The sequence below is a fragment of the Canis lupus genome, chromosome 8 (assembly GCF_003254725.2).
Source record: "Canis lupus dingo isolate Sandy chromosome 8, ASM325472v2, whole genome shotgun sequence".
In the NCBI taxonomy this organism is placed as follows: domain Eukaryota; kingdom Metazoa; phylum Chordata; class Mammalia; order Carnivora; family Canidae; genus Canis; species Canis lupus.
The window spans coordinates 11,637,483-11,663,815 of record NC_064250.1 but is presented as its reverse complement, the minus strand read 5'-3'; the positions used below and the strand labels follow the sequence as shown (position 1 = coordinate 11,663,815).

At 39.6% G+C, this 26,333-nt stretch overlaps 1 protein-coding gene across 5 annotated transcripts in view; it reads right to left on the bottom strand.

The window, feature by feature from the left end:
• Positions 1–26,333, bottom strand: part of AKAP6 (A-kinase anchoring protein 6) — a 539,834-nt gene that overhangs the window by 226,339 nt on the left and 287,162 nt on the right. For all 5 annotated transcript variants that reach the window (XM_025443999.3, XM_049113620.1, XM_049113619.1 and 2 more), the window contains one exon: positions 14,262–14,384. In XM_025443999.3, the coding sequence (XP_025299784.1) occupies positions 14,262–14,384 (123 nt within the window). The remainder of the gene's footprint in view (positions 1–14,261; positions 14,385–26,333) is intronic.

Sequence of the window (26,333 nt, the reverse complement as noted above, 5' to 3'; positions counted from 1 at the left end):
TTGCAGGGAGCTTGTAGAAAAAGGAATAATTTTTATGTGGGCCTGGAGATGCTGTTTATTGTAGCAGGAAGTGGGAAGCCTTGAGCAGCTTGGTGTGGCTGGGACAAGGTACAAGTGGGAGAGGTGGAAGCCGTGGCTATACATGCTATTTAATTCCAGGGGCCATGAAAGAGGCAAGAAGATGTCAGCCACATTGGAGAGTGACTGGTGTAGTTCTGTGTTCTAGAAAGATCTCTCTGGCTGTTATGCAGAGTTTTTAAAAGGGCAGACTGGAGACAAGCAGGCCATTGAGGAGGCTGCGATGATAATATAGGCCAGATGTTTCTGCATGCTCACAATTTTTTTAATTAAAAAAAGGTATGCTTTTCTTCTAAATGAATGAAAGAAGAAAAAAATGGAGAAAATCTTCTGTCTTTTTAAGTTTTTCTCAGTATGTGAGAGCAGCATGTGCCAGAATTTAGTTCTTTGGCTGTTCTGATGATAAATACCAGAGGTTATTAGTCAGGAGTCTCCCAATGTGAAAGACATATTGAACTGATGAACTTTTACTCCCACTGTCATTTTAAAGAGATGGTATATATGCTGATGAATAAGGCACTTGATGACACTTTTTCTTCACACAAAAGATTTTTTACTACCCTAAGAAAATGAAAACTTGCTTTTTTTTTTTTTTTTTTTTAAACAAGGGCAAGAGGAAGAATGTGTGTTCAATCAGAAAAGCAGAGGCTTAAAAAGTCACCTGCTACCTGCCTCAGGCCATCTCCACCAGGGCTCCACTCTGAGCCATGCCTTAACACCATCCTGTGCTCCCACTGGGGCTCTTGCTGAGGAAGAAAGCCCCAATCCCCTGTGTTGAGCCTGGCAGATCCTCTTCTTCCCTCCCCATGCCATTGACAGAGGATGATCATCTGGTCTTCAAAATATAAAATATACCTTCCAAATATCATATGTGCCAAGAATTGAAGGGTTTTTATGAGTAAACATTTCTTTGTTTAAGAACCTCTGGAAAAATTGACAAGGCGCTATCCAGCCATTCAAGTGAAGATTATGAAATCACATGAAAAATACACAGAACATATTACAAGCCAAAAAATGAAGATTCAGAATTGCACCCGTGATAGCAGTAGAGCTATGTAAATGAACACTCCCGGCACATGGGAACAGAAGACCTTGGGGAAACACAATGAAATGTTAACATCGTTTGTGCAGAGTAGGACTTAGAGTTAACAGAGTCTGGTCTCATGGAATCAGTTCTCAGTGCTTCGCCGTTCTAAGACATATAATGAAAATAATACTAACTTCTAGGTTATTGTAAGAATTAGAGATAATGATTATAAAGCACTGAAGCAATGCCTGGAAATAAGTGAGACTAAAGAAAAATCGTTACGACTTTTAAGTTCATTTTCTCTATTTTCCGAATGTGTTCTGTGGTAAATGGTACCTTATGGCAACTTCAAGTGATGAGTAGCGCCTACTGTTGAGGTTCTCCAAACTTCTTAGGTGCAGATACCACATCCTCTTCGCTTTAGTGTCATCACCCAGCAGAGGCTTGCCCACAGGCACACCAAAACATACATGCTGCTTTCTGAGTTTTGGGGCAAAGAGTGCGTGGACAGAGAGGCCAGTGATTTGGGGCTTCCTCTTGCCTCGAGTGTGTGCTCTTGGGCGAATCATCTAACCCTTCTGGGCTTCTGTTTCCTTACCTACAATCCAGGCATTTGGACTACAATGCAGGCATTTTCCAGTCCTTGGACACTTTGATTTTATCTTTCAGCCAGGCAGTTAAGGATAGGTGGCTTGGGAGACATTTTATTTATTCTAAACTAGAAAATTTTCAAAGGGGGAAGAATCCCAAAGGCCATCTAACTATTCATCTACCCCAGGGCAGCTCTGTCTCTCAACCGTCCCGGGCAGATGTGTTCATTCTATTTTTAACATCTCCAGGGAAGTTTCTTCTGACTTCTCATCCTGAGTCCACAACATTTCTTCTCAGGAATTTAAGAGCTCTGTGAAAAGCAGCACGAGCTTCAAATTCTTTTGCCAAGTCATCTCTCCAGTGGAGGAGTTGGAAATCAGAAACACTGTGAGAATATGCCAACAAAATCCACACGTCCAATCAATCACCAGGCCCTGCCAATTAATTTCTTCATCTTCAACTCTTCCATATTGACTAACACTGCCCAAGATTCAGGCCCTCATCATTGTCCCTGCCAGGTTGACTTTGACAGCTTTTGGTTATGGCCTCTCAAAACTACATTTAATCCTTATTTGTGGCGTGTCTCTGAAGGTGCAGGCATCGTCCTAAGCATGCAGGATGGGGCTGCGAACAAGGTAAATACAGCCCCTGACCTCACAGAGCTCACAGTCTAATGGGGTGGAGGATGTGCATCTTATAAACAGGCAGTTGCAATTGATTGTGTCAAGGAGGCCATGATATCATGCAGGTGCTGGTGACAGCATGGACTCTGGAGCTGACAGCCTGGGTTCAAACCTCAGCTCCTCCATCAGCCATGTGTAACTGTGGGAACCCCTGGGTACTCAGTTTCTTCCACTGTAAAAAGGGAGAAATATTAGTGCCTATTTCATGAGATCGCTGTGAGGAAGAAATGCCTTTTTACCAGTAGAACACCGCCTGGCATATCATAGTCACTCAATTAAAACATTTGGTTACACAGAATGGCCTATCTCTAAAACAACTCTGAAAAAGGTGCTCCTTCTCTTAAGGTCTTTTAATAGCTTCCCAGAGGCATGACCTATAGAGCCCTCTAAAATCCCAACCAAGTTCGCTTCTCAGGTCCCATGTCTACCTTGAAATGTGCCTGAACTGCTTCAAGTTTTTCAAGTTTCTAGCATACACCAGCCATCTTGCTCCTCTGAGATCCTGCTCTTGCTGGCACCCCTGGTAAGGAGGTATGGACAGTCCTCCCCTTCCCTGGCTAAGCTCTACTCATTCTTTAAGATTCATCTCAGGTGTCAATCGGTCTAGCAAATTTTCCCTGTCTTTCTTCTATCTTCCCAGTTTGCACATTCTCTTCAGTATCACCAGTACCTCTGCAGAGCCTGAACTGCCACTTGCTACAATGTTCGATAACTAATGATGTGCTTGCTTCCCATCCACGAGTTCCTTCCCACTCATTTTTGAGTCCACAGTGCCTAGGACAGTGCCTGACACACAGAACATACCTAACAAATGTTGGGGAACAAATATTCAGACCAAAAACATTCCAAGTAGCTTTCAAACTGCATATAGCACTTGGGAGATATTGGTACAGTTGCTCTTTGCCTAGAAGTGGTTGATAAATGTCCCCAAATTTTACTCAGTGAACACCATGTAAATGAGCTGTCATGTTCCTTTGCTTACAAAATTACTTGCCAATTACACTTAGATGATCTCAGTGTAATTGCCATGTAAACTGTACCCTGGCTGAGATAGCCCAAATCATCAATTTAACTTTACCCTTTCATCATATGGTACTTACCACGTAATTAAATAAATGGTCAGCCACCACCACAATTGTGTATCTCCCCAACCAAATGAAGTGGCCACATTTGTCACTGATTTATCAGTTATGACAATATGCAACACACTTCCAGGTATACTATCAGAAGCTTAAAAAATTTAAAAGCACTAGGTACTCTTGAGAAAGAAGCTCCAAGTTCATGAGAAAAAAGATAAGCATTATAAAAACTTTGTTTTCCTCTTTAAAAAAAAGAAGGCAGCACTAAGATATAAAGACAAAAATCCTCATTCTTCCTGAGAAGACCTTCTTCCTGAAACCTGAGATAATAAAAACATCTCCAGGGATCCCTGGGTGGCTCAGCGGTTTGGTGCCTGCCTTCAGCCCAGGGCATGATCCTTGAGTTCCAGGATCGAGTCTGCATCGGGGTTCCCTGCGTGGAGCCTGTTTCTCCCTCTGCCTATGTCTCTGCCTCTCTCTCTCTCTCTCTCTCTGCATGTGTGTGTCTCATGAATAAATAAATAAAATCTTAAAAAAAAAAAAATACATCTCCAAGCATTTGAAGGTGAATTTAGCTCTTCAAACAAATCACAGTTTCTTTCAAATAAACAGTTGCATTTTGTGTGTGTGTGGAAGGTAAATGTATTTTACTAAGGTTGACATTCTTTTCTGATAGACTCACTAATACCTTATACAAAAATTAGATACATGGGAGAAAGATCCTAAGTGTTGACAGTGCCTCTTGGTGACCAAATTTTAATTTGCTTTTCTGGATGCCACCTCCACATCTGGCACAGGTAATCACATTGACTTCCCAGCGTGGCCACATTAGGCAGAGTGGAGTCTCAAACAGGTTCTGTCTAAAGGGACCACTTGACTTCCAGAATACACTGCTCTGAGGCTCTGATTGAAAAAGAGGTCAATGCTGGCCCAAATATCGCTCTACCCCCTGCAGGGGAATAATTGATGTGCAGCAGCCCCTACAGATGTGGAGTCACCAAGGTGATGGATGGATATAAGTATATTATTCACATGTACATCTGCTAATATACAGGTCCCAGTGCAAACACCAAGACTTAAGAATATTATGTGGATTTAGGACAATCCCTGAAGGACTCCAGTTCCATTAAAAATTTGTTTGGCAGCCTGGGGCAGATCTATTCCAACTCCCACATGTTTCATGCATTTGAGAGGGGGAACCAAAATGCTTTAAAAATAAATTTAATAAATTTTGTAATGTCAAATCATTAACATCCTGTCTAGTCATACAGCCTTCGTATTTTGAAATAGCAACATTAACCTGCAGAATCTTTTTAAACCTTTCTAATATCGGAGTTAATATTTTTGTTTTCAAAAAAAAAATCTTCCTTGTGTTTTCTGCCAAAGGGAATGAATTACATCCTGAAAACAGGAAAAAACATTTCAATTTTTTCCCTGTATAGGCATTTCTATTGTCACAAATATACCAGACAATACCCAGAAAGCTCTGTGACCAGAGTCCATTTTTGGTTTGGAAATAGTAGAGGAAATAATTTAACTCACAGACATTCTCAGTGATTGTTTGCTGATTTACAATACTAGTTACAATGTGCTGCCTGTAATGGTTGTAACACTGCTCTTACAAATGCTCATTCATTCATCTAGCAGATATTTTTAGTACTTATTATGCACATACAAGGCTGGGTGTCAGAGGACACTGCAAAGAGACACACAAGCCATCCCCTCAAGGAGGTGACAGTCTGGGTGGATAGGGAGAAATCCAACTTCTCTAGGGGCACCTGAGCTTCTCACACCACACATTCTTCTCAGGTCTCCAACAAAAATGCTAACGATTCCCTCCAAATGAACAAAGCATCATCAAATACAACATGTTTATTTGATCTTCACAACAATCTTCAGCAGATATGACAGGCATTTTTCTGTTTCAGATCTGTTTCAGGCCTGAAACTCTTAACTTTAATATCACTTATATTGAGTAAACTGCTTCGAGATTCCAAAACTCCATGTCACCCGGTAGGTAAGTGGGATCTGCACATGGGCCTATACAAGAAGAGAGGCAGGAGGTGACAGCACCCTGGCTTAGAAGAATTGGGCCACACCCTGGCTTTTGTCTACACAGTGTCCTGTGGCCTGTGCGTGAACCCTCACAGTGCAAAGCCAGTCTGCAAATATTCTCTTCAGCCCCTAAATAGGAAATGCTTAATAAACAGAGTGTTTCCTTGGTATCCTAATGTAAAACAATCATTACATCTTAAAAAGAGCAATAAACAAAATAATAAATTAGTAAAATGTCTAGCCACCAACAATTTTCAAAACAATGAGAACTGCTGGGTATCACGGCCCAAGTCCTTAAACTGAATCAGGCCCAAAGTATATCCCCAGGTGCTCTGAACAGTTCAGGAATCCTTTTAAACTGAAAATGGAAGACAATACTATTTGTCTCCTAGATGCACAGAATTAGTTATGCAAGTGAAGGAATGTGGTCCAGGGCTCCTACGTGTCCAAAATGAGCTTCCTGTCCCCACACATCAACGCCAAAATGCCCGCATGCTCATGAATTCCCAACAGAGCTTTCCATTCCCAAGCTACCAAAGGAAGTAACTCAAGGCTGAGAGCTGAGTATTTTAAATCCCCCAAAGAGAAGTAATGCTGCTCCCCACTAAATTCTCAGCTATTCACCTTAAACTGATGGGAATCAAGGGGAACGAGCAAATGGAACTTCAAAGCTCCTACGAGGCTACTAGCTCTGCTCAGCAAGGCTGAGGGAAGTGGCAGCCAAACTCACACACCTCAGTCTTTTGAAGTCTAACTGACAGTCTCCCATTAGCTGAGCAATACAGTCGCTGCTGTACAGTGGCAGCTGCTAGGCTTCTGAAGCTTGGCTTTCTTGGGCCAGGACTGCCTGTCATCTCAGCAGAGGATGGTAGCCAGGGAGAGGTGGGCACCAGGAAGTAGGGAAAAGGAAAGCCCATCCTCTATCTCTTAACTTGGAGCAATGAAAAATGGAGCAGAGGCGGACATAGAAGGGTGAGCAAAAGAAAAACAGCTGAGCATCTTCGGGGAAACTTTCTTGTATGGCTAAAAACTCCGCGAGAAGTATATATATTTTTTAACGAAACAAATGAAACCTATTTAATAAAAAAAAAAAAAAATACAATGTAACATGAAGTTCTAAATATATGGGATAAATGCATGAAAGTGTGTGGAGATTTTATTAGCCAGGAACACTACCAGTTTAATCCAGTTTGTCTTTATAAGTACTTAATGACACAGGAAGATTTCAAACCCTTCAAGGATACCGAGAACAGTAAACTCTGTCTGCAGGATTTGGTGCTTCTGCGCCACCTTGTGGTAGCCCCCTCAAATTGCAGGTACTAATCCTGAAATGAACAAGTTCTAGAAGGTGGGCTTTACAAGCTACCCCTATAAACACATACTCAACCTCTGTACACACATAAACATGGGCTCTACTCACTTTTCTAGGCCTGTAGCAACATCCATCCCTAGATTATTACACACTTCCAGTCCATGGGGGCCCAGAAATGCTTCTACAGATAAACACTAATGGGACAAAGAGGAGAATTTCAACTAATGTGTAAAAAAAAAAAAAAAAAAAAAAAAAAAACCCTGAATGCTCACTACAGTATTATTTGCAAAAGCATAAATAAGGACATGGCTTAAATGGCCATCATCATGGGAATGATTAAATAAATTGTGGCGCATCCACTCAATAAAAAATTAAGGAGCTGCTAAAAGTGCTATGGGTAATAGATCTTCATGCACTGACAGAAAGAAGTCTGAGATATCTTTAGATACAAACAGCAAGTCATTGAATAGCATGTAAATATGAATTTTAAAATTCTTAAAATGTATGCACCTTTATATAAAGAGGTCCAAAAGGATATAGAACAGACTGTTTATGCAAGTTATCCAAGGGAGGGTAAGACTTTTTCCTTTTATTTTTATGTTTTTTTATTTGAATTTTGGTTTGAATTATTTTCCCAGTGAATACAATGTTTTTCTTTAACGAGTTCCATAATGTCAGCAGCTGCATGAAAGACAAAGTTTCTTTCACCTTCAGCACATGCTCCCCCATGGTCACCAAGCTTTTGTAACATCTGTCCCCTCTTTCCCATGCAAATCCTTCTTGTAATGTTCACGTTCCCTAGTTTCACACACCCCCAAAAGGCCCTAGAGCTTTGGGCCCACTCTACACAGAGAAGCTTTCTGCCAATTTCCACACTCTTCGATATATTCAAGTCCTGGTTAGATTTCTGTCCGCTGGCAGGTAGCAGGCCTCACCGTGCTATTGTCAAGGACATTAGTTGCCTCAGGGAAGATGAGGAAAGATGAAATAGACACTGCCATTGAGGCTTCTGACCATCCAAAAGAGAACATCAAAAATAGAACTCTGATCCATCCCCCTGTCATCTATCCCCTCTCCTCTGTTCTTACCTACCTACCACCTACCACCTAACGCTGACTCACCTCCTCTCCAGTTTTCTCATGGTTAGACATCACTTCATCCATGCATTCAACCACAGCCTCCGTGATCTCAGTCTTATTCTACCCATGCCTAGGTAAGCAAACTCCCTGGAGCACACTGGTCTTTCCAGGGCTGGAATCTGAACGTGCTTTTGAGATGGGTAGAGACCTGTTGCATGCTTATCAGCCTGACCTTGAGATCTCCTGAACTCTTGATTCCTCAAACTGTGGAGATATCCATGTTCTTTTGGAACAGAATCCCCAAAATAGTATCCTTTTAACACACTTTCTATTCACATCACAGACCAAGGACTCATTTCCTTAATATATACAAAACTCCCATAAATCTCGAAGCAAAAAGCCAATGACCCAACAGAAAAAAATAGGCTAATAATATGAACAGACAGTTCTCAAAAAAGAAATACAAATGACTCCTAAAAATATGAAGAGGTACTCGACTCCACTTAAAACACAAGAAATACAAACTAAACTACAATGAAATGCCATTTGTAACTATCAAAGGGATAAAGATCACCAACGTGATAACAGTTCAATAGCAAGCATGTGCACATGGAGGCATTCTCCATGCCCTGCTGAGTATAAATTGGTACAATCTCGATAAAGGACCATTTGGCAATACAGAAAGATTGTAAATGTATATAACCTTTGACACAGAAATTATATATATAAGGTATTTATCCTAAGGATATACTTACAATGATGCAATGTGATGAATATACAAGCAGATACGCTGAGGCACTGTTTATAATTTTAAAAGGACTGCAGCAACCCAAGTTTTCATCAATATAGAACTAGTTAAGTGAATTATGGCATACTCATAAATGGAACACTGCAGCATTCAAAAGGATAAAGTAATTCTACATTTGCTCTTTTTGAATTATTGGTAACATAAGTCAAGGGAACAAAGTTAAGTACACACATGCATTTGTTTTCAAATACCTTGAATACTGAAAGAATATAAAGAACCAAGGAATACTGGTTGCCTCAGAGGCAGAGAATGGGTAACTGGGGGGACAGAGGTAGGAGGCTTACTTTTGGCTTGCTACCTTTTTATTCCCTTTCCTTTATTTACCATTAGAATTTTGTGTTACATCCATATACTCATCATTAAAAAAAAAAAAAAAAACGCACACCTTTAAAAAAGCTGATAAACATTGTCTGTAACCGCATCTTTCAAATGCTATACTCAAATCCATTTTCCATTATGCTCATAGTTATCCTTTCTCTAAGCCATGGACCTCATCCATTTAATCTATGTCAAACTGACTCTACCCTCATGTAGAATTTACAGTTGATTCATGTTACTCTACTGTTTTAAAATCAAATCAAATCTTCATGGAGTCCCTTTGCTCTCAGAGAAACATTCAATCCATTAAAAAGACATTCAATCTCCTTCACCATCAGCCCCAATCCTACAAGACCCCAATTCAGTTTCAGCCACACCAGATGGCTCACCACACCTCCCTAACTTACCCATAAAATTTCCTCGCATCTCTTCTCCTCCCCTCTCTATCCAAAAAAATCACAAATGGCCTATGAGGTCTACATCCAGTTATTTCTTTGAGCCTTCCTTACTCTCAGGAAGAAGAAGAAAAAAAATTTCTCTCTGTGTTCCTATCAGTACTTTGCTTATCCTACGAGAAGTTTACTGTTCAAAATTATATTACATTTACCATTTATGGCTCTATAGATGACTACATTTAATCTATGGTCATCTCTCTTAGATTGCAAATCCCTGGAAGAAAGAAGCCAAACTCATTTATCATGTATTCCTAGCACCTACATAATTGCCTGGCATGCACAGGTGCTGGATAGACGAACTCTTCATCACCATTTCTCCCCATGTTTTCTTATTCATCAAACTGAATTAAGAGCATTGTTCCTCCAACGTTATTTCTATGTGGCTGGTTAATGTTTGCCCAGTATGACATGGTATTGCCTGTGCAAATTTATCTCCCAAGTTTAAATCATGCCCTTGTGCTCTATGGTGTCATAGACTTTGCATTCTCCTACTAGATATCTGATTGGCTATGGATTTAAAAACTGCTGTTTTCCTGCAACTGGTTTTATACAACGTGGTGCCCATTTGGTGAGTTAGGCATTCATAAAAACAACTTGGGAGATCAGAGTTATCTTTTCAGAAGCAAATATGGACATGAAATGAAATCTCTAGAGGGAGAAGTTGCTGTCCTGCTCTGATACTTTACTCATAAGCCCTCTAAGTCTGAAGATATTATAAATTCTCTTAGGGGAAAAAAAATCTAAATAGTCTGCCCAAAACTATTTATGAGGCTTCTTTAAAATAAAAAAATATTTTATTTATTTTTTCATGAGAGACACAGAAAGAGAGAGAGGCAGGGACTCAGGCAGAGGGAGATGTAGGCTCCCTGCGGGAAACGCAATGCAGAACTCGATCCCAGGACTCTGGGATCATGACCTGAGCTAAAGGCAGATGCTCAACCACTGAGCCAACCAGGTGCCCCTATGAGGCTTCTATTTATGATGCATTGAGTCAAAAATGCAGTTTTTTGTGACTTCTCTTTCTTTAGCCACTAAGAAAGATAAAGAGAGAAACAACCTAAATGTCCATCAACAGGTGAAAGGATAAACAAACTGATAAATCTATACAATGAAATACTACTCAGCAACCAAAATGAATAAGCAGTTGAAACATGCAACATCCTAAAACTAGGTGAAAGAAATCGGGGGGTGGGGGGGGAGATGAAAAAGAGAGACAGAGGACACATATTGTTTGATTCCATTCATGTAAAATTCTAAAAAGTACAAAATAATCTTCATAGTAACAGCGGATCAGTGCTTATTTAGAGATTAGGGAAAGGCGGGAGAGAAGGTAGGAAAGAATTATAAAAGGGTGGTGAGGAAGCCTTTGGAGGTGATGGATATACTCACTATCTTGACTGTGAATATGGTGTTATGGCTGTATACATTTGCCAATTTGTTGAAAGTTTTAGATGTATATATTTTAAACATATACAACTTATTGTATGTTGGTTATACCACCATAAAGCTGTTTTAAGGAAAAAAGTAGACAAAGGTGAGGAAGAAGGGAATCTGTCCAAGAGCATAAGTATACAATCTGTTTTAAAAGTGATTTTCAGAGAAGAGGGATGCTCAATACTCACAAAATACCTTTCCAGAGTGACATTTCCCTGAGAATGTCATTTTCTAGGAATTGTTTTTTGAAAGGAGCAGCCAGGTTGCAAGCAGATGATTAATTATCATGGAAAATCATTGATGTATCATTGCAATTTCACAGTATTTCTTACAGTTAAAATAAGGCTCCTTCATATCTCTCATAAAGGTATTGTGAAGCTTTAATTGATTTGTGTTGGTAAAAACCCTTGGTTACCGTCATGGAAAATAATTGAATTAAGTATCAAAATATAAATGTGCAACTTTTGTTATTGTCTTTACATTTGTTTTCTTTACAATAATCACTGCAGGGTGCCAGTTCTTCTAACACATTGTTAAACCATGGAAGACACCAAACTCAGGGGCTTGCATGTCTGTTGATTTAATGTTAAATTATAGAATCTATAGAGGTGTTTAAAGAAACTCGTGTTTAAAGAAACTCATATAACTATCTCTACATACTGGATAATCTTGTAGGTACCACTTGCCCACTCAGTGAGGAGCAGTAATGACTTATTCAAGTTGAATTCAAGGATATAAATCTCTGAGCTTACTTGTATACTCTCTTTATGGGAAGGCAGGCATTCTTTGCCTTCTTTTGAGAAGAATATTAACTTAATATTAACTCAGCAACACAGTAAGGAAATACAATAAAAAATATAAATGACAGTATTGATCAGGAGGACAAGGTAGACATTGTCCTCAGAGACTGAGTAACTCAGAGTTTGTTTGAGGGACGTTTAAACAACAGGCTGTATCTAGAGCAACAGGCACTGCACGTAGTATAGCAGTGACTCAATAATTGTCGGTAAGTATCACTGCCAATCCACGCACACTGAGTCTTCAGTAACTGGTAGCCAGCATTATTCATAATTTCAGAAGTCAAAGTTGTGATTGTGATTTAGCATTCACCGAGCAGATCTGGAGAGCATAGTGCCTCACTATTTGCAAAGCAGAGATGAAGATGCTCCTATGTTATCTCTATTCCAACCAATATAATTAGGTGATGCTAGGGAAAACTCATTTCAAGAAAGTGTTGATCATTAGGTAACAACAAGGTTATTCTTTAAGAGATAAACATTTTAAGAAGGACTCTTTGCTGTGGATCTAGTGTAGAGATCCACAACAAAGGGGATGATGGGTGCACATTTCGGAGGAGACTGTCATTTTGAGGCAGGTACACATACGTGCAATTCATTATGGGCAGCTGTAAAGAGTTCGGCAACTGATTAAGGCTAGAATGCAGTAGTCACAGACAACATGTGGCAATTTACATTTAAATGTAAGTTAATTAGAATTAAAAATTCATTTCTTCAGTTGCTTAAGCCACATTTCAAGTGCTCAGGAGATACATGTTGTGAGTGGCTCCCATGTTGGACATTGCAACCTTGAATATTCCATTCTCACAGAAAGTTCTATTGGATACTGTTGGGCTAGAATGAGGCAGAGGCCAACACGGCAATACTAAGAAAGGAACTCTGTAAGGGGGACTTGAGAATGATGAGTGCGCATTGGTTACAAAGAGGCCATGTTGCTTAAATCCCAAAGAGAAGTGAGACCCTGGTTCCTACTCTCCTAGTCTGGCTTTCAACAAATAGCCTAGGGTTAAAGCCCTCTTCATGTCCCCATGCCCTCTGGGACCTCAAAAACTAAATGTGTGTTTTCCATAAAATATTAAATCAAGAGAAATTAAGACAGCACACTTAATGTGAAATAAAGTTCATATACTCCTGTTTAAACACAGATTAGAATTTCTGTCAGAACAATGCCAGTGAAAAGTTGACATTCTAATTAATACAATTTACATTATAAAGCGCTGAATATCTTTATCTTGCTATTATGAAATGCCCTCTTTAAAAGAAAAAAAATCAAGTTTCTACTGAACAGGGAATTGAGTACCAAGGGCAATATGTAAAAACCCATGTACAAGAGAGGTGGTTAGGGTCACTGGCATTTTTACACACCATCAACCCGGGTCTCTAAAAAGAGAAGCAATACACTCATCCTCTTACACATAGTTTTGTCATCTTTTATCATCTACAAGGCTATTTTCATGCAGCAATAGGATTTTGAAGCTGTTTTACTTGCAATGATATAAAACATACTGCAAAAAGTAAAAACCAAAAGCCTAAAACATCCTCTCTCTCCTTCCCCTTTTCTCCCCTCTCGTCTCCCTCTCTCTCATTCTCTCGTTTAACATCACAGGGAACTGTCTGGAACTCTGTGAGCTTGCACACGTGTAGGACTCCCACACAATGTTTATTCAATCCAAATTCTGAGTGTGTAAGAGGGGCAGAAAATCAACCCCACAGTTGGGTACCCAAGGATCCGTGTTCATTGCCTTTGTCAATTTTATGCTATCGGTGAAAGGAATAAAGATGAGATCCTTAAAGCTTGAATTTTCATTTCCTATGACAACGTGCTTTTTCTTCATGCTTTATCACACTCCACTACTTGGTTTCCACCCCTTCATAATTGATATCGGCCATTTGAAGCATTCAGTAAAAACCTCATGAGGTTCATCAAATGTCCCCCAGTCTATAATTCTTGCTTCTAACATATTCAGAAGCATATTCATCCAAGTATTTTCCACTTTCCCTCCATGATTTTCCCTGTGCACAGGGACGAGTGTAATGACAGTTGTATTAATTATATGCTGAAAAAACCACATAGCAGCAAAAATGATGGAGATCATCGTTTTAAATATTTTATTAAAATAACCCAGTGTAGAACAGATAATGTAGACCCTCTTGATAATGAGAGGTTCATTAATTTTACAAGAATTCTAGAAAGCTTAGAATGGTCATCAAAATGATCTCTTTCATTTATTTATTTTTTTCAGAAGAAGAAAACCTTCAATTACAGCTTTAGAGAACAGGAACTTAGTACATTTTTAAGTTAATTACTTACCTTTCTGGAAACAGTTTTGAAAAAATAGCTTGAAATATGGAGGATTTAGATTTCATAGTATATTACTTGAAATGCCTGTAAATTTTCAGCCTTTGCAGTTTACCCCATTAAAACTTGGTTTCATTAGCATATAATGACTTCTGATAAATAAAATTGATATTCCCCCATAAACAAACAAGCAGTGCATTAAAATCTTTCCATTACTAACAGCACAAGCAACACAGTCTTGCCTACCAAGTGTGTCTCCAGGTACAGTTTAAGGCTGTCCGTCTCTGCTTTAGGGGGTGTCCAATTCTCAGTGGTTTCCATGGCTTCATTTAACCACTGAATGAATTCATCCAGCTTGTTTACAAACCCCTTTGTGACAGAAAAGAGAAGGGGAAAAAAGGACAAGAAAAGCATGTTAGTTGATCATTTCTTTAAAGCCAATCTTAAAAATTCCAAACCTCATGGAGGGTAAAATTGATAGCACTCCATTCCCATTCTAGTTCCACACTGTGGAATGGCATTTCCACTATTCCAGGCACTGAAATCTATCAAAATGGAAGGAAACTGTGCATGATTCCCTCGCAGCTTTTCCCCAGGAACATTTTTTTTTTTTTTTCTGAGAAATTTGGATTGGATTGTCAGGCGTCTTTATAAACGTGTCTTCCAATCATCAAAACATTTCTGGTGTCTGACAAGTGCCCCCTCACCAAAAAATCAGGTCAGGTCTGCTAGGAACCCTCGCTGGCTTTGGGGGATAAAAGCATTCCCGGAAAGATGGTGTTCTTTACTCAGAAGCCAATGGAGTTGAGTTGCCTTAACTGAACTACAAATCTATTTTTAAATCACATAAGTGTTTAAAGGGATTTGGATGAGTTCTACTGACAGCCCAACTGTCTGTGGCTGAGCCTGGGTTCTAAGAAGCAAGGAAGGGTAGAGGAGGTGGGATCAATGAGCAAAAACGTAAACACCTGAGTCTGGGTGTGTCCCACACATAAAGAAATGTTCTCGGCTAAGAAGCACAAATCACAATAATCTTGCAATTTCTCGAATAGTGGTTATAAAAATCTATTGACCATTTAAAAGAACACATCTGTAGAAACGGAAAATATTTTGAAAAAAATGAAAGCCCAGTTGTGAACCTAAGGGAAAGAAATGGGGCTGGGCGCCTGCTTTCCATGTCTGGGGAAACAGCACCACCTGGAGGTCGACAGGAGCAAGGACAGGCTGCTGCATTTGTGCCCACTGAAATGGCTTGGGACGCTGTTTTTTCCCTATTAAACTTAACCCGTTCTTGAGATTTGCCTTTTGATTAATTTTGATTAATATCTCTAATGATTAACTGAGCATATTCTGAGACTGAATTGAGAAGAGGCGAAAATTCATTTTCTTTATCATGCTTCTCAGACGCTAGGCCTCTGTTTTCTCCTAAACAATAGTCTAAGATTTATAACCCTTTAATCCCAGCAGTTGATTGGCCTCAAAATGATTATTAAAAGAAGAGAAAATGGGACTGAGAATGGTGGCAAGTGAGAAAGGCTGACAAATAGCACTCAGAAACACATTCCTGTCTGTCAAAAGGAGAGAGAGCAGAGATGTGGGCATGAAGGCCCACGGCATCCATCAGATTGTCCCATCATGCTCTGGCATGTCCTCAGCCCATGAGGAGCTCAGCCAATCATCCCACGTGTTAGTATGTCCTCTGTTTTCCCATGTTGCTAAATGTTATCCAAACTTACCCTATTTTATTCCTACTGTGCCAAGGTCAGGGGATAATCACACCCATTCTTTTGCAAACCCACCTTAATCAGATTGCTTTGGTAAAGCCAATAAGAAATATCATGTTGGGGTCATCTTAACTAGAAACTAAGGCCTATGCATTTGCAATTGCCAGGGCTGGAAATGAGGAGGTAGTTTCACATGCCTCAACTCCTAGCCTCCAATTCCAAACTAATGACATCACTGGGGCTTCCTTTGGTCATCACTCAGAAGCATTTCTTCCAGGTAAAGTGAAAACATATCCAACGGGGATGGTTTCACACAACACATTCCCCTGCCAAAGGCATTTTTCTGATGATCCACCCAAATCATCCTATTCTCTAATTTTCTCATATTGTATCTTGTTCTAAATGCTAGGAGTCCATGCCAAGTAATTCCTTTTGCCCTTTCTCATTTATTGAGGGTATCAGTTTGTCTGCTCTTTCTCCTTTTCCACATTTCCATAGATTTGAGGGTTGTCTTGTTTTTAATTTCCTCTCAAATATTTGAGTCTTTTTTTTAAGATTTTATTTATTCATCCATGAGAGACACACAGAGAGAGGCAGAGACATAGGCAGAGGGAGAAGCAGCTTCCCTGTGGGGAGCCTGATACGGGACTCAATCCCTGGACCTCGGGATCATGCCCTGAGCCGAAGGTAGATGCTCAACCACTGAGCCACCCAGGTGTCCCAGTACTTGGGTCTTTTAACACAGATGTTACTTCAGGCTCACTTTCTTCAGTCAAGCATTCCCACCTGTTTAAAACAGCACTCCCCAAGTCCCTCTTTCTGGAAGACTTCCCACAACTCGGAATACAGAAATTCTTATTTGACTTGATGTTTACCATAGATCCCTACAGATGTGTACAGTAACCTGTGAGCAGAAACAAGGGTAGAGTGTATTAGAACTGAAGTCCTAATTCTTGATGTTCTCATAACTAATTTCAGTGAAAAATTAAGACACACTTTGTTGGCTACATGGACTTACAGAAATACCATCTATGGAAGCTCATCAGAGTATCAGAATCTAGATGGTTGATAATGGTGAGATGAAATGATCTTTTATATTATTAAATAGTATTTACTATTGAATTTGGACTTGAGTGGTTTTATCTGTAAATTGGTTTGGGGAGAAAATTAAGTCAGGAAGTAAATTATTTTGGAAACAACCGATTAAATCCAAGAAGACCAATAGTAGAAGACATTATTTGAAATATAACCAGTTATATGCTATTTACAATCTCTTCCTCCAAAAAACAAGCAAACTAAGCAACATGCATATATGTGATTGCATGGGTACCTCATCACAAAAGGTTAGTCTCAGCCAACGAGTATTAAACAATGTGTGACAGATTTCCTAACAGAACCATGATTACACAGTTAGTTGAAATCCATGAGAGGCAGATTAGGCAAACTCATGGGACCCAGGTGAACCTTTCTGGATGATCTCTCTGCATAGCCTAGCCAGACAGCAAAACCAAGGCTATCTGATTCGGAGGAAACAGAGGTCCTGTCAAGGCTTCCCTCTGGGTTTCCTCTAAATTATATCCCTACTTCACCAATTCTCATTGGTTGCAACCTTTTCTCAACTCTTTTCTTGCCGGTGCTAAAAAGTTCTGTTGCCATCACAACAGAAAGCTGGAAAATCCTTATAATCTTATAATAAAAAGCTTAACACCCCCTCCTTAGGGAGCTCTTAGCTTTCCACCTCCCCTCCTGCTAATAGGCGTAACCACAAAAATATAAAGAGGTCATAAAGGCAAATGAAACCGGAGTCCATCCGATTCTTGATACCTTTGCCACCTGCTGTTTTTCCACCTCTCTCAGCCTCTTTATGTGTGTACTGTCACCAGTGTTCTGCATAGTGGACAGTGCACTGTGTAGTATCCCCATATCAGAAGTGGGCCCCTTAGAAAGGCCAACTAAGTGCCACTCTATATACTGAGCCATGCTGTGTGTGGAGAACTCACATTTGGATGCATACAATAAATATTTGATGCTAACTCTCCAAAGCTCTGCTAGAGTCCTTTGTGGTGTGAGTGAAGGAAAAGGAGGTAACATACCTAACAACACAGGAAAATGGGGAAAAACATAAAATTCATTATGTAATGCAGATCAAGTCCTAGTATGACAAATACCTAGTATGACAAATACTCATTCACTTCTTTAACCAATATTTATTAACTACCTACTCTGTATAAAGCACACTGCTGGGCATTGTTGGGAATAAAAAGATAAATATCAATGCAGCAAAAATTTCGGTAGGACATAAAGCATGTCTAAGCACTGGCCTACTCAAGTCAAGTAATTTGAATAGTCAAAAATTTTTTACAGTCAATAAAGAGTTGGAATATTCTCCTGGATTTTTCTGTGAAACATATTCTGTCTGTAATCAGAATTCTGTCTGTATCCAAATTTGTTATTATTCTCGGTATTTGACCCATCTGTGTTCGTTTCTCTAACATTCTGAGTTCACACTTACATACTTTGAGAGTCCAAGATGACTTTAAGACTCAGATTTTCTTCGTGACACAATCCAAGGTTGCCATCGCACTACATAAAAGCACATTTTCTGCATGTTCGACTCACTGCTACGGGCTGAATTACAAATCTCTGAAAGGCCCCCTTACAGCCTTCCTTGTTTAAACTCCTGCTGAAGTATCGTACCTGCGTACCTGCATAGCCTCTTTCCTGTTGTTCTCTACCACCAGTTTCCTGACTGTCCCTCTCTGCCCCTTCTTCCTTGACCCTTCTCTGGCCCCTGCCAAGCTCTCTAGGGGCACACGGAGTGTGACTCAGTCCACAGGCCCCTGTCCTCCCAGACCCCCCCATAATTGTATCCTTTCCCATGGGTCCTTAGACATATTCATATCTGACACATGTTTTGAGTCTATAAGCTAACTCTTCATTAGAGCCAAGCCAGGATTCCGCACCCAGAAGGATCCACGTTGGTCATCCAACAGTGAGAGAAAATGGAATGCTGTCAGCCTTGTTACCACCACTTGACAGCACACTCCCCACTTTCAAATCATTTGCATTTTAAAAGTTCCTTAATGAAGTGCTTCTTTAAAAATCTTACTTTTAAACTTTCTAAGGCATCAATCTCTTTAAAGACTAAGCAGCACAAAGTGCATGCAAATGTACACTCTCAGGTTTGTAAAAAAGTAATCTGCTAGAGCCCTCAGCTGGTTCACATACGTTTGAAGATTATACTCACAAGGAAAATTTACCCTCGAGTCTTACAAATAGCTACACTCTCAAGACAGGTTAAGAATGCCCATTATTTCATTTAGTTTCCTACCTATTTCTCTCTACAGCAAACCTAGTTTGGCTAAATACAAACTGTGGAGGTATGACTATTGCCCTCCAGCAAGGCTGTCGTATGGAGCAGGAATGAGAAGGGAGCGCCTTCCTTGCATCAGGTATGGGGCCAGAAGCCAGCAATACGGACAGTGGGGAATGGGACATGGTCTCTGCCTTAAGGTACTGAAAGCCCGGGGGGGTCATCTTGCATAGAATTCCATGATTTTTAGACCACACTGAAATTGAAAGCTATTTCTCTAAGAAGCTAAAAGGGGACATCTACAACAGGAAGTAGACGCCGTGTTGTCACAGGTGTGTAGAGTGGTGCTGAATCTGGTCAATGTACAGATGAGGAAAAAGAGAGCCAAAGAAGGTCAGGGACTTGCCTATGGTGGAGTTAGCAGAGTTGGGGCCTGAACCCCCATCCCACTCCACAGTCAGTTTCTCTCAGAGCACCACACCAACGTCCAGAAATAGTATTCTCAGAGAAGCAACAATTCTTCTCAGCCCCACAGTCCTGGCACTGAGGTAAAATTCTCTGAGCTGTTGGTTCTTTCCCTTCAAATTCACTGTTTTCTGTTCATTCTTCTGAAAGATCTTTGATGAGGCTTGACGCTTAGCAAGGAACATACACCTTTTTTTTTTTTTCAAGCAAAAAATCACTGTAAAGTTCACTTGTAACCTATGGAAAATTTCAACCAAAAATGTGAGGCAGTTACACGCTGGAATTAGCCCATTCTATCAGTGCCTCAATGATAGATGAGTCTGACTCAGTTTCATCACAGAGAAGATGGCCCTTGGTTCTCAGGAGTTCAGCCAAGGACCTCAACTGCTAATTTCTTCTTGTTGTTAGACTGTGTGTGTGTGTGTGTGTGTGTCTGTATGTGTGTACACCCTCAAAAAGATTCTCATTTCTCAGTGGACAAAGAAATCAAGCATGATGTGTGACCTTGTCTAGATCAAATTAGCTGCCTTTAGATGGGGACTCACTGAAGGGCATTGAAAAAATGAACTAGTTCACTATATTTATGAAAAAATTGTTCAGCCTCTACTGTCAAGTCTTTTAAACCTTTATTATAATGTATTTACCCCTTTCTTAGTATTCAAAGATTCACTGAATGATCTCATTGGAACAACGCTAGCAGAAACAATATGTGATCCTCAAACTGCACTCAATGTATGCCAGGACCTTTTAAAAGTATTTTTATACAACAGATAATTTGAGCTTCATAAATACCCTGTGAGGTAGGTAGTATTGTGACCTGTTTTACAGGTGAGAAGACTGAGGCTCTGGGAGGTGAGACCTGTCCAGTGCCCTATGGCTAGAAAGTAGTGAGCTAAGAATGTGAGTCCAGATAGCCTCCTTAGCAGCACATGAAATCATGAAAGGCCAACTGATCTAACAATTTGTCTAAGACCCTAGCAGAAATTAGAAATTGAAAAACATTTAAATGAGGATTAACTGCAGGGGGCAAAAGAGGTTATATTAAAAGAGGGGGGAAAAAAAGACATTCCCATCATGAACCAGTATGGATATTATTAAGAGAACAGTTGCTGCAACCAGACAAAACTGAATTTGAATCCAGGCTCCATCTACCTCTTACTAACAGCATAAACCAAATGAGCTACCTAATGTCTCTGAACCTCATTTTCTTCATCTGTAAGATAGGGACAGTAATATCCATCTTGGGTTTACATGAGGATTTCAAGAAAAATAGATTTTTTTAAAGTCTGATGTAAAACTAGGGCTTGGTAAATGATTTTTTAAAATAAAAAGATTTTATTTTTTCACTTATTTGAGAGAGAGAGAGCAAGCAAGTCAGGGGAGGAACAGAGGGAAAGGGAAAGAGAGAGAATCAGACTCCTTGCTGAGCATGGAACTCGAGGCGGGGCTGGAGGCCACGACCCTGAGATCATGATCTGAGCCAAAACCAAGAGGTGGATGACACTCACCCGACTGAGCCACCCATGCACACCTTAAAAAATGATTTTTAAAAATCATTCCTAATTAATAAGTTCTGCTTTGATCTTTTATCTCATTCACTTAGAAAGTTTTGATTATTCACTAAGCATACAGCACTGTGCTAGACCACAGGGGAGATGGATCAGAAAAGTCCTCACACAGCCATGGGATGAGAGGTGGCACCAACTGCTCTGGGCATGCAGAGGAGGGAGCCCTGCCTTCTGTCTCAGGTGATCCGATGAGGCAACGTGAAGGAGGCAGCACCTAAGCCTGCAGGTCAGCAGGGATTTCCCCAGCTCCTTATGCCACCAGTACATCTGAACAGGATGATTCTCCCTTAATAGCCAAACGTTTCAGAACAATCTGGTTTACCTTTTCGAAATAGGCCACATGATTTGGAGCCAATCTTTACATTAACAATGGCTTCCAGCAAGTAATCGCAATCCTCTGACCCTAGGCAAAAGGAAGCTTTATTTAGGCACCAATAATTGGAAAAGTTAGAACTCCACTTAGAAATGAAATAATGCATTGAGATTTTATACGTATATTCACTGACATATGTATTCAGTCTCACATTTCTGGTTAATTCCTATACACATAGTTCCTATACGAAATGCCCAATTTAGGTTTTTACACAATAGTAGTCAAATGCAATTTACCTTTCCTAGTCAGCTATCTATGTACTTAATGTGCCACCCAAGACCCAGAGGCTCAAGATAAAAGGCCAAGAAGTTAAAAGAGGTGCTTTGGATTCCACTGCCTCACACGTTTACCCATGTTCCTACCCACAAGATCTAACACAGGGTAATTAATTGACAGAAGGGAGGATATGGTGTGTGCTTTGAGAAAAAAGATTGAAGAGAAAATGAAATGGTTTAAGGCAGTTTTAACTCTGATGCCACAAGAAAACTCAAACGCTGAAATGTTTTATGAAATATTTAAGCTTCTTTTCTAAAGGTTGAATGGGATGACTTTAGAATATAAAAATATTCCTGATAAAATTACCCTAGAATAAAAGTAAAAGGCTGTCGGTTGGAAAGAAAGAGCATTAAAAAAAAGGCATGGAGTGGTATTATCTAAAACTGACCAGGTGGGAAGTCCTATTCTGAACTCAGTATCATATAGAAAGGATAAGTAGAGCTGATTCATCATCTCCAAATACCGTTGACGATAGTTTCAACTGGGAAAAGAAGAGCCCAGAAAGATCCCTGATTCTGATGATGGAAAAGAGTTTCCTCCAACAAATCCAGGGTTTGAGTTCAGTTGCTCCCTATTGGTCTATAAAAAAGAAGTAATCAACAAGTTTAAGGGCAAAACAAGATCAAAATGCATATCATCGAAGTCTAATAAAAACAGAAATGAGTAAAATAATTGGGAATAAACTGGATAATAATAGATCAATATTAATTGAGCACTGATCAGGTGCCAGGACAACATTATGCTTCAAGATTCCCACACCGTCTGTTTTATAGAAGGGAAAACTCAAATACAGACAAACCCAAGTACTTACACAATACTTTTGCAGGAATGAAGCTGGGGATCCTCCCAGGGAGTAAGGCTGCCCCAAAGCTTTGCTCACTTCCTCTAAGGGAGATCTTGCCTCAAGCACCCCAATCCTCCAGGGGGAATGAATGAGCAAATCAGATCATCTTTATCTACTTCTAAATCTCCCAAAGAGGACCTGAGATGGTCACACCTTAGAATTTAGGATTATGATAATTTAATGGCTTCACTATAGGTTTTTCACATCCAGTATATTATAAATAGCTATACTGACCATTTGGGTGATGACCATCTACCAGCTATTCCTCTAATAGCTTATGTAGTCATTTAGTTTTCACAAATTTTCCTACTGTACAGACGAAGACGCTGAAGCCTAGAGGAATTATGTAATTTATTCAAGGTTCATAAAGTCACTAAACAGATAATTAGTTTTGTTCCAGAACCCAGAGTAGTGAACTATAGAGTCCAGAGTAGTGAACTACTACACCACACTGCCTTTCTTTTCTTTTTTCTTTTCTTTTCTTTCTTTTCTTCAAGATTTTTTTTTTCCATCAGGGACACACAGAGAGAGGCAGAGACATAGGCATAGGGAGAAGCAGGCTCCCTGCGGGAAGCCTGATGTAGGACTCAATACCAGGACTCCGGGATCACGCCCAGAGCTGAAGGCAGATGCTCAACCACTGAGCCACCCAGGTGCCCCCACACTGCATTTCTAACCAGACTTACTCCCAGGAGGTTCACAGAGAGAAAAACAAAGGACAGTAACATCCATTGTGGCCCATTCTTATTTCCCAAGCCTCTGGGAGAACCCCAGCCCATGCCACACAGCTTCACCCAGTCCCATCACAGCCACCTCTGCTTTCAATGAGTCCCCACACTCTGTGCTCTCTCTTTCCAGTCCCCTTTTCCTCCTTCTTTCTTGACCACTGCTTCTCATTTGCCTTTTTCTTCTCTTTCCTCTCCTCCTAGTCCCTGCCTTCTCTTGGTCTCCTCTCCTCCCTCCTTTCTTTCGCTCCCCTCCCTTCCTCTCCTCTTCCCTTTCCCTGTTCATTCCTTCTCTCTTTGTCCCATGGCTTTGGTCTCCCCTGACCTAATTAATTGCAGTTAATTAATCTCTCTTAGTAAACATTTCCTGTCATGTCCATAAAGTTATGAGGCTGCTGAAAAAGGGGCTTCTCCTTGACACTGAAGGACAGAGCTGACAGTACTGTTACAACCCTGTATTTAGATTAGCTCTAAATACTTTCCTGATTAGTAAGACCTCCTTGCAAATCAAATATCTGGAACAAGAATGCAAGTGGCTAGATGAGAGTATTTATAAAAAGCTAAGATTATCTTTTCACATGTCTGTTGACTATATGTAAAAAGATGCTCAACATCACTAATTAGGGAAATGCAAATCAAAACCACAATGAGATATAACTGCACACCAGTCAGAATGGCTAGTATTAAAAAGACTAGAAATAACAAGCGTTGGTAAAAATGTGGAGAAAAGGGAACTCTATTGCCAGGAATGCAAACTGGTGTAACCACTGTGGGAAACAGAATGAAATTCCCTCAAAAAATTAAAATTAGAAATACCATATGATCCAGCAATTCCACTTCTGGGTATTTACTCAAAGAAAACAAAAATACTAATTGAAAAAAGATATATGTACCTCAATGTTTGTTTCTTTATTGGATTTTATTTATTTATTCATGAGAGATACAGAGAGAGAGAGAGGCAGAGACACAGGCAGAGGGAGAAGCAGGCTCCATGCAGGGAGCCTGATGTGGGACTTGACCCCGGGACTCCAGGATCACGCCCTGGGCTGAAGGCAGGCTCTAAACCACTGAGCCACCCAGGGCCCTGTTTGTTTATTTATTGTGGCATTGTTTACAATAGCCAAGATAGGAAACAACCCAAATGTTCATTGAGAGATGAATGTTTAAAGAAGAGATGGGGGGGATATATATATATATATATATATATATATATATATATATATGAAAATCCCTCAGGCTTAAAGAAGAATGAGATCTTGCCATTTGTGACAACATGGATGGATGCAGGGGGCACTATGCTAAGTGAAATAAGTCAGACAGAGAATGACAAATACCATATGATTTCACTCATATGTAAAATAAAATAAAAAAAAAACAATGAAGCAAAAACAGACCATAAATACAGAGAACAAATTGGTGGTTGCCAGAGGGAAGGGGTTGAGGGCATGGGCAAAATGGGTGAAGAGAAGTAGAAGATACCATTTATGGCTTCCATTTATGGAATGAATAAGTCACAGGGATAAAAGGTACAATGCAGGGAATATTGTCAATAGTATAATAGCTACATTTGTAGTGAGCATAGCATAATTACATATGGAGTTGTTGAATTACTCTGTTGTACACCAGAAACTAATGTAACATTGTGTCAACTACACTTCAATTAAAAAAAAAAAAGTCATAGAGACAAAAAGTGCAGCATAGGGAATACTGTCAATAATATTGTAACAACTCTCTGTGTGGTGACAATGGTGAGTATATTTATCATGGTGAGCACTGAGCAGTAATGTACAGAATTGCAGAATCACTATATCCTACACCTGAAGCTAATATAACATTGTATGTCACTTGTACTTCAATAATAAATTTTTCAAAAGAAGAAAATTGCCACCTTTCTACCAAAGAACTTCAGGGTGGTGAGTCAGTGAAGAATAGAAATTCAGCCACTGCACTATCAGTTTTAGAGCCAAGAAGACAGAAAATAGTATTATCTAAATACAGGTGCTTGGAAAGGAGGAAAATTTGCATAAAAAATCTACAAAAGGCCCTTAGGACCATCTAGTTCAGTGCTCTCCATTTTACAGGTGAGGAAACTAAGGCTCAGCAAGTTTAAGTACTTGACTGATAACACACACCCAGTAGGTAGCCAACTCAGAAGAACTCAGAGGTTGTGTATTCAATAAAGAGCTCTAATTTTAAAGTTTTCAGTGACAGTCTTTGGACAAAATTTCTAGAGCTCAAAAAAAAAAAAAAAGGACAGAAATAGAGCTTCTAAAACTAATACAAAACTTCAGAGTACTATTGGTTTAGTTAATTGTGTGTACTATCTAGATTGGGTAGCTTTAGGCCAGGTCAAGTAAAAAATTAAATTGTCTTTTTTTTTGTCCAAACTCTTAAGTGTATGTACATACATATGCATATGTGTGTATCAGGTCCTTTATTTAAAAAGTATTAATTGAGAGTTTACTATGTATCAGAAATTGTATTAGGGCCTAAAACTCACATATAAATGACCCAGACTCTTCTCTTACAGAATTCAGAGCACAATAATATAAAGTGTGATATGTGTGATAACATAGATCAGCAGTTTTCAAACTTTTAGAACTCCTTTAGACTATTATAAATTATTAAGGGCCCCAAAGAGCTTTTGTTTCTATGGGTTTAAAACTATAAATATTCATTTTTGAAATTTAAAAATGATTATTAATTCATTTGTAGTAACAATAATAATCTATTACATGCAGGTTAGCATAACACATTGTTATGAAAAATAATTGCGTTTTCAAAAACAGTGAAGAGTGGCATTGTTAGCTGTATGCAAATCTTGTTAATGTCTGGCTTGATAGAAGACAGCTGGATTCCCATTTCTACTTCTGCATTTAATCTACTGAAATATCATATATCATATAGCCTTTGGAAAATTCTACAGTACACAGAATGAGAGTGAAAAAGGCAAACATCATTTTAGTATTAATATGAAAATACCTGACCTTTTGGGCCCCTTGAAAGGATCCAGGGAACCTTAGATGTGCC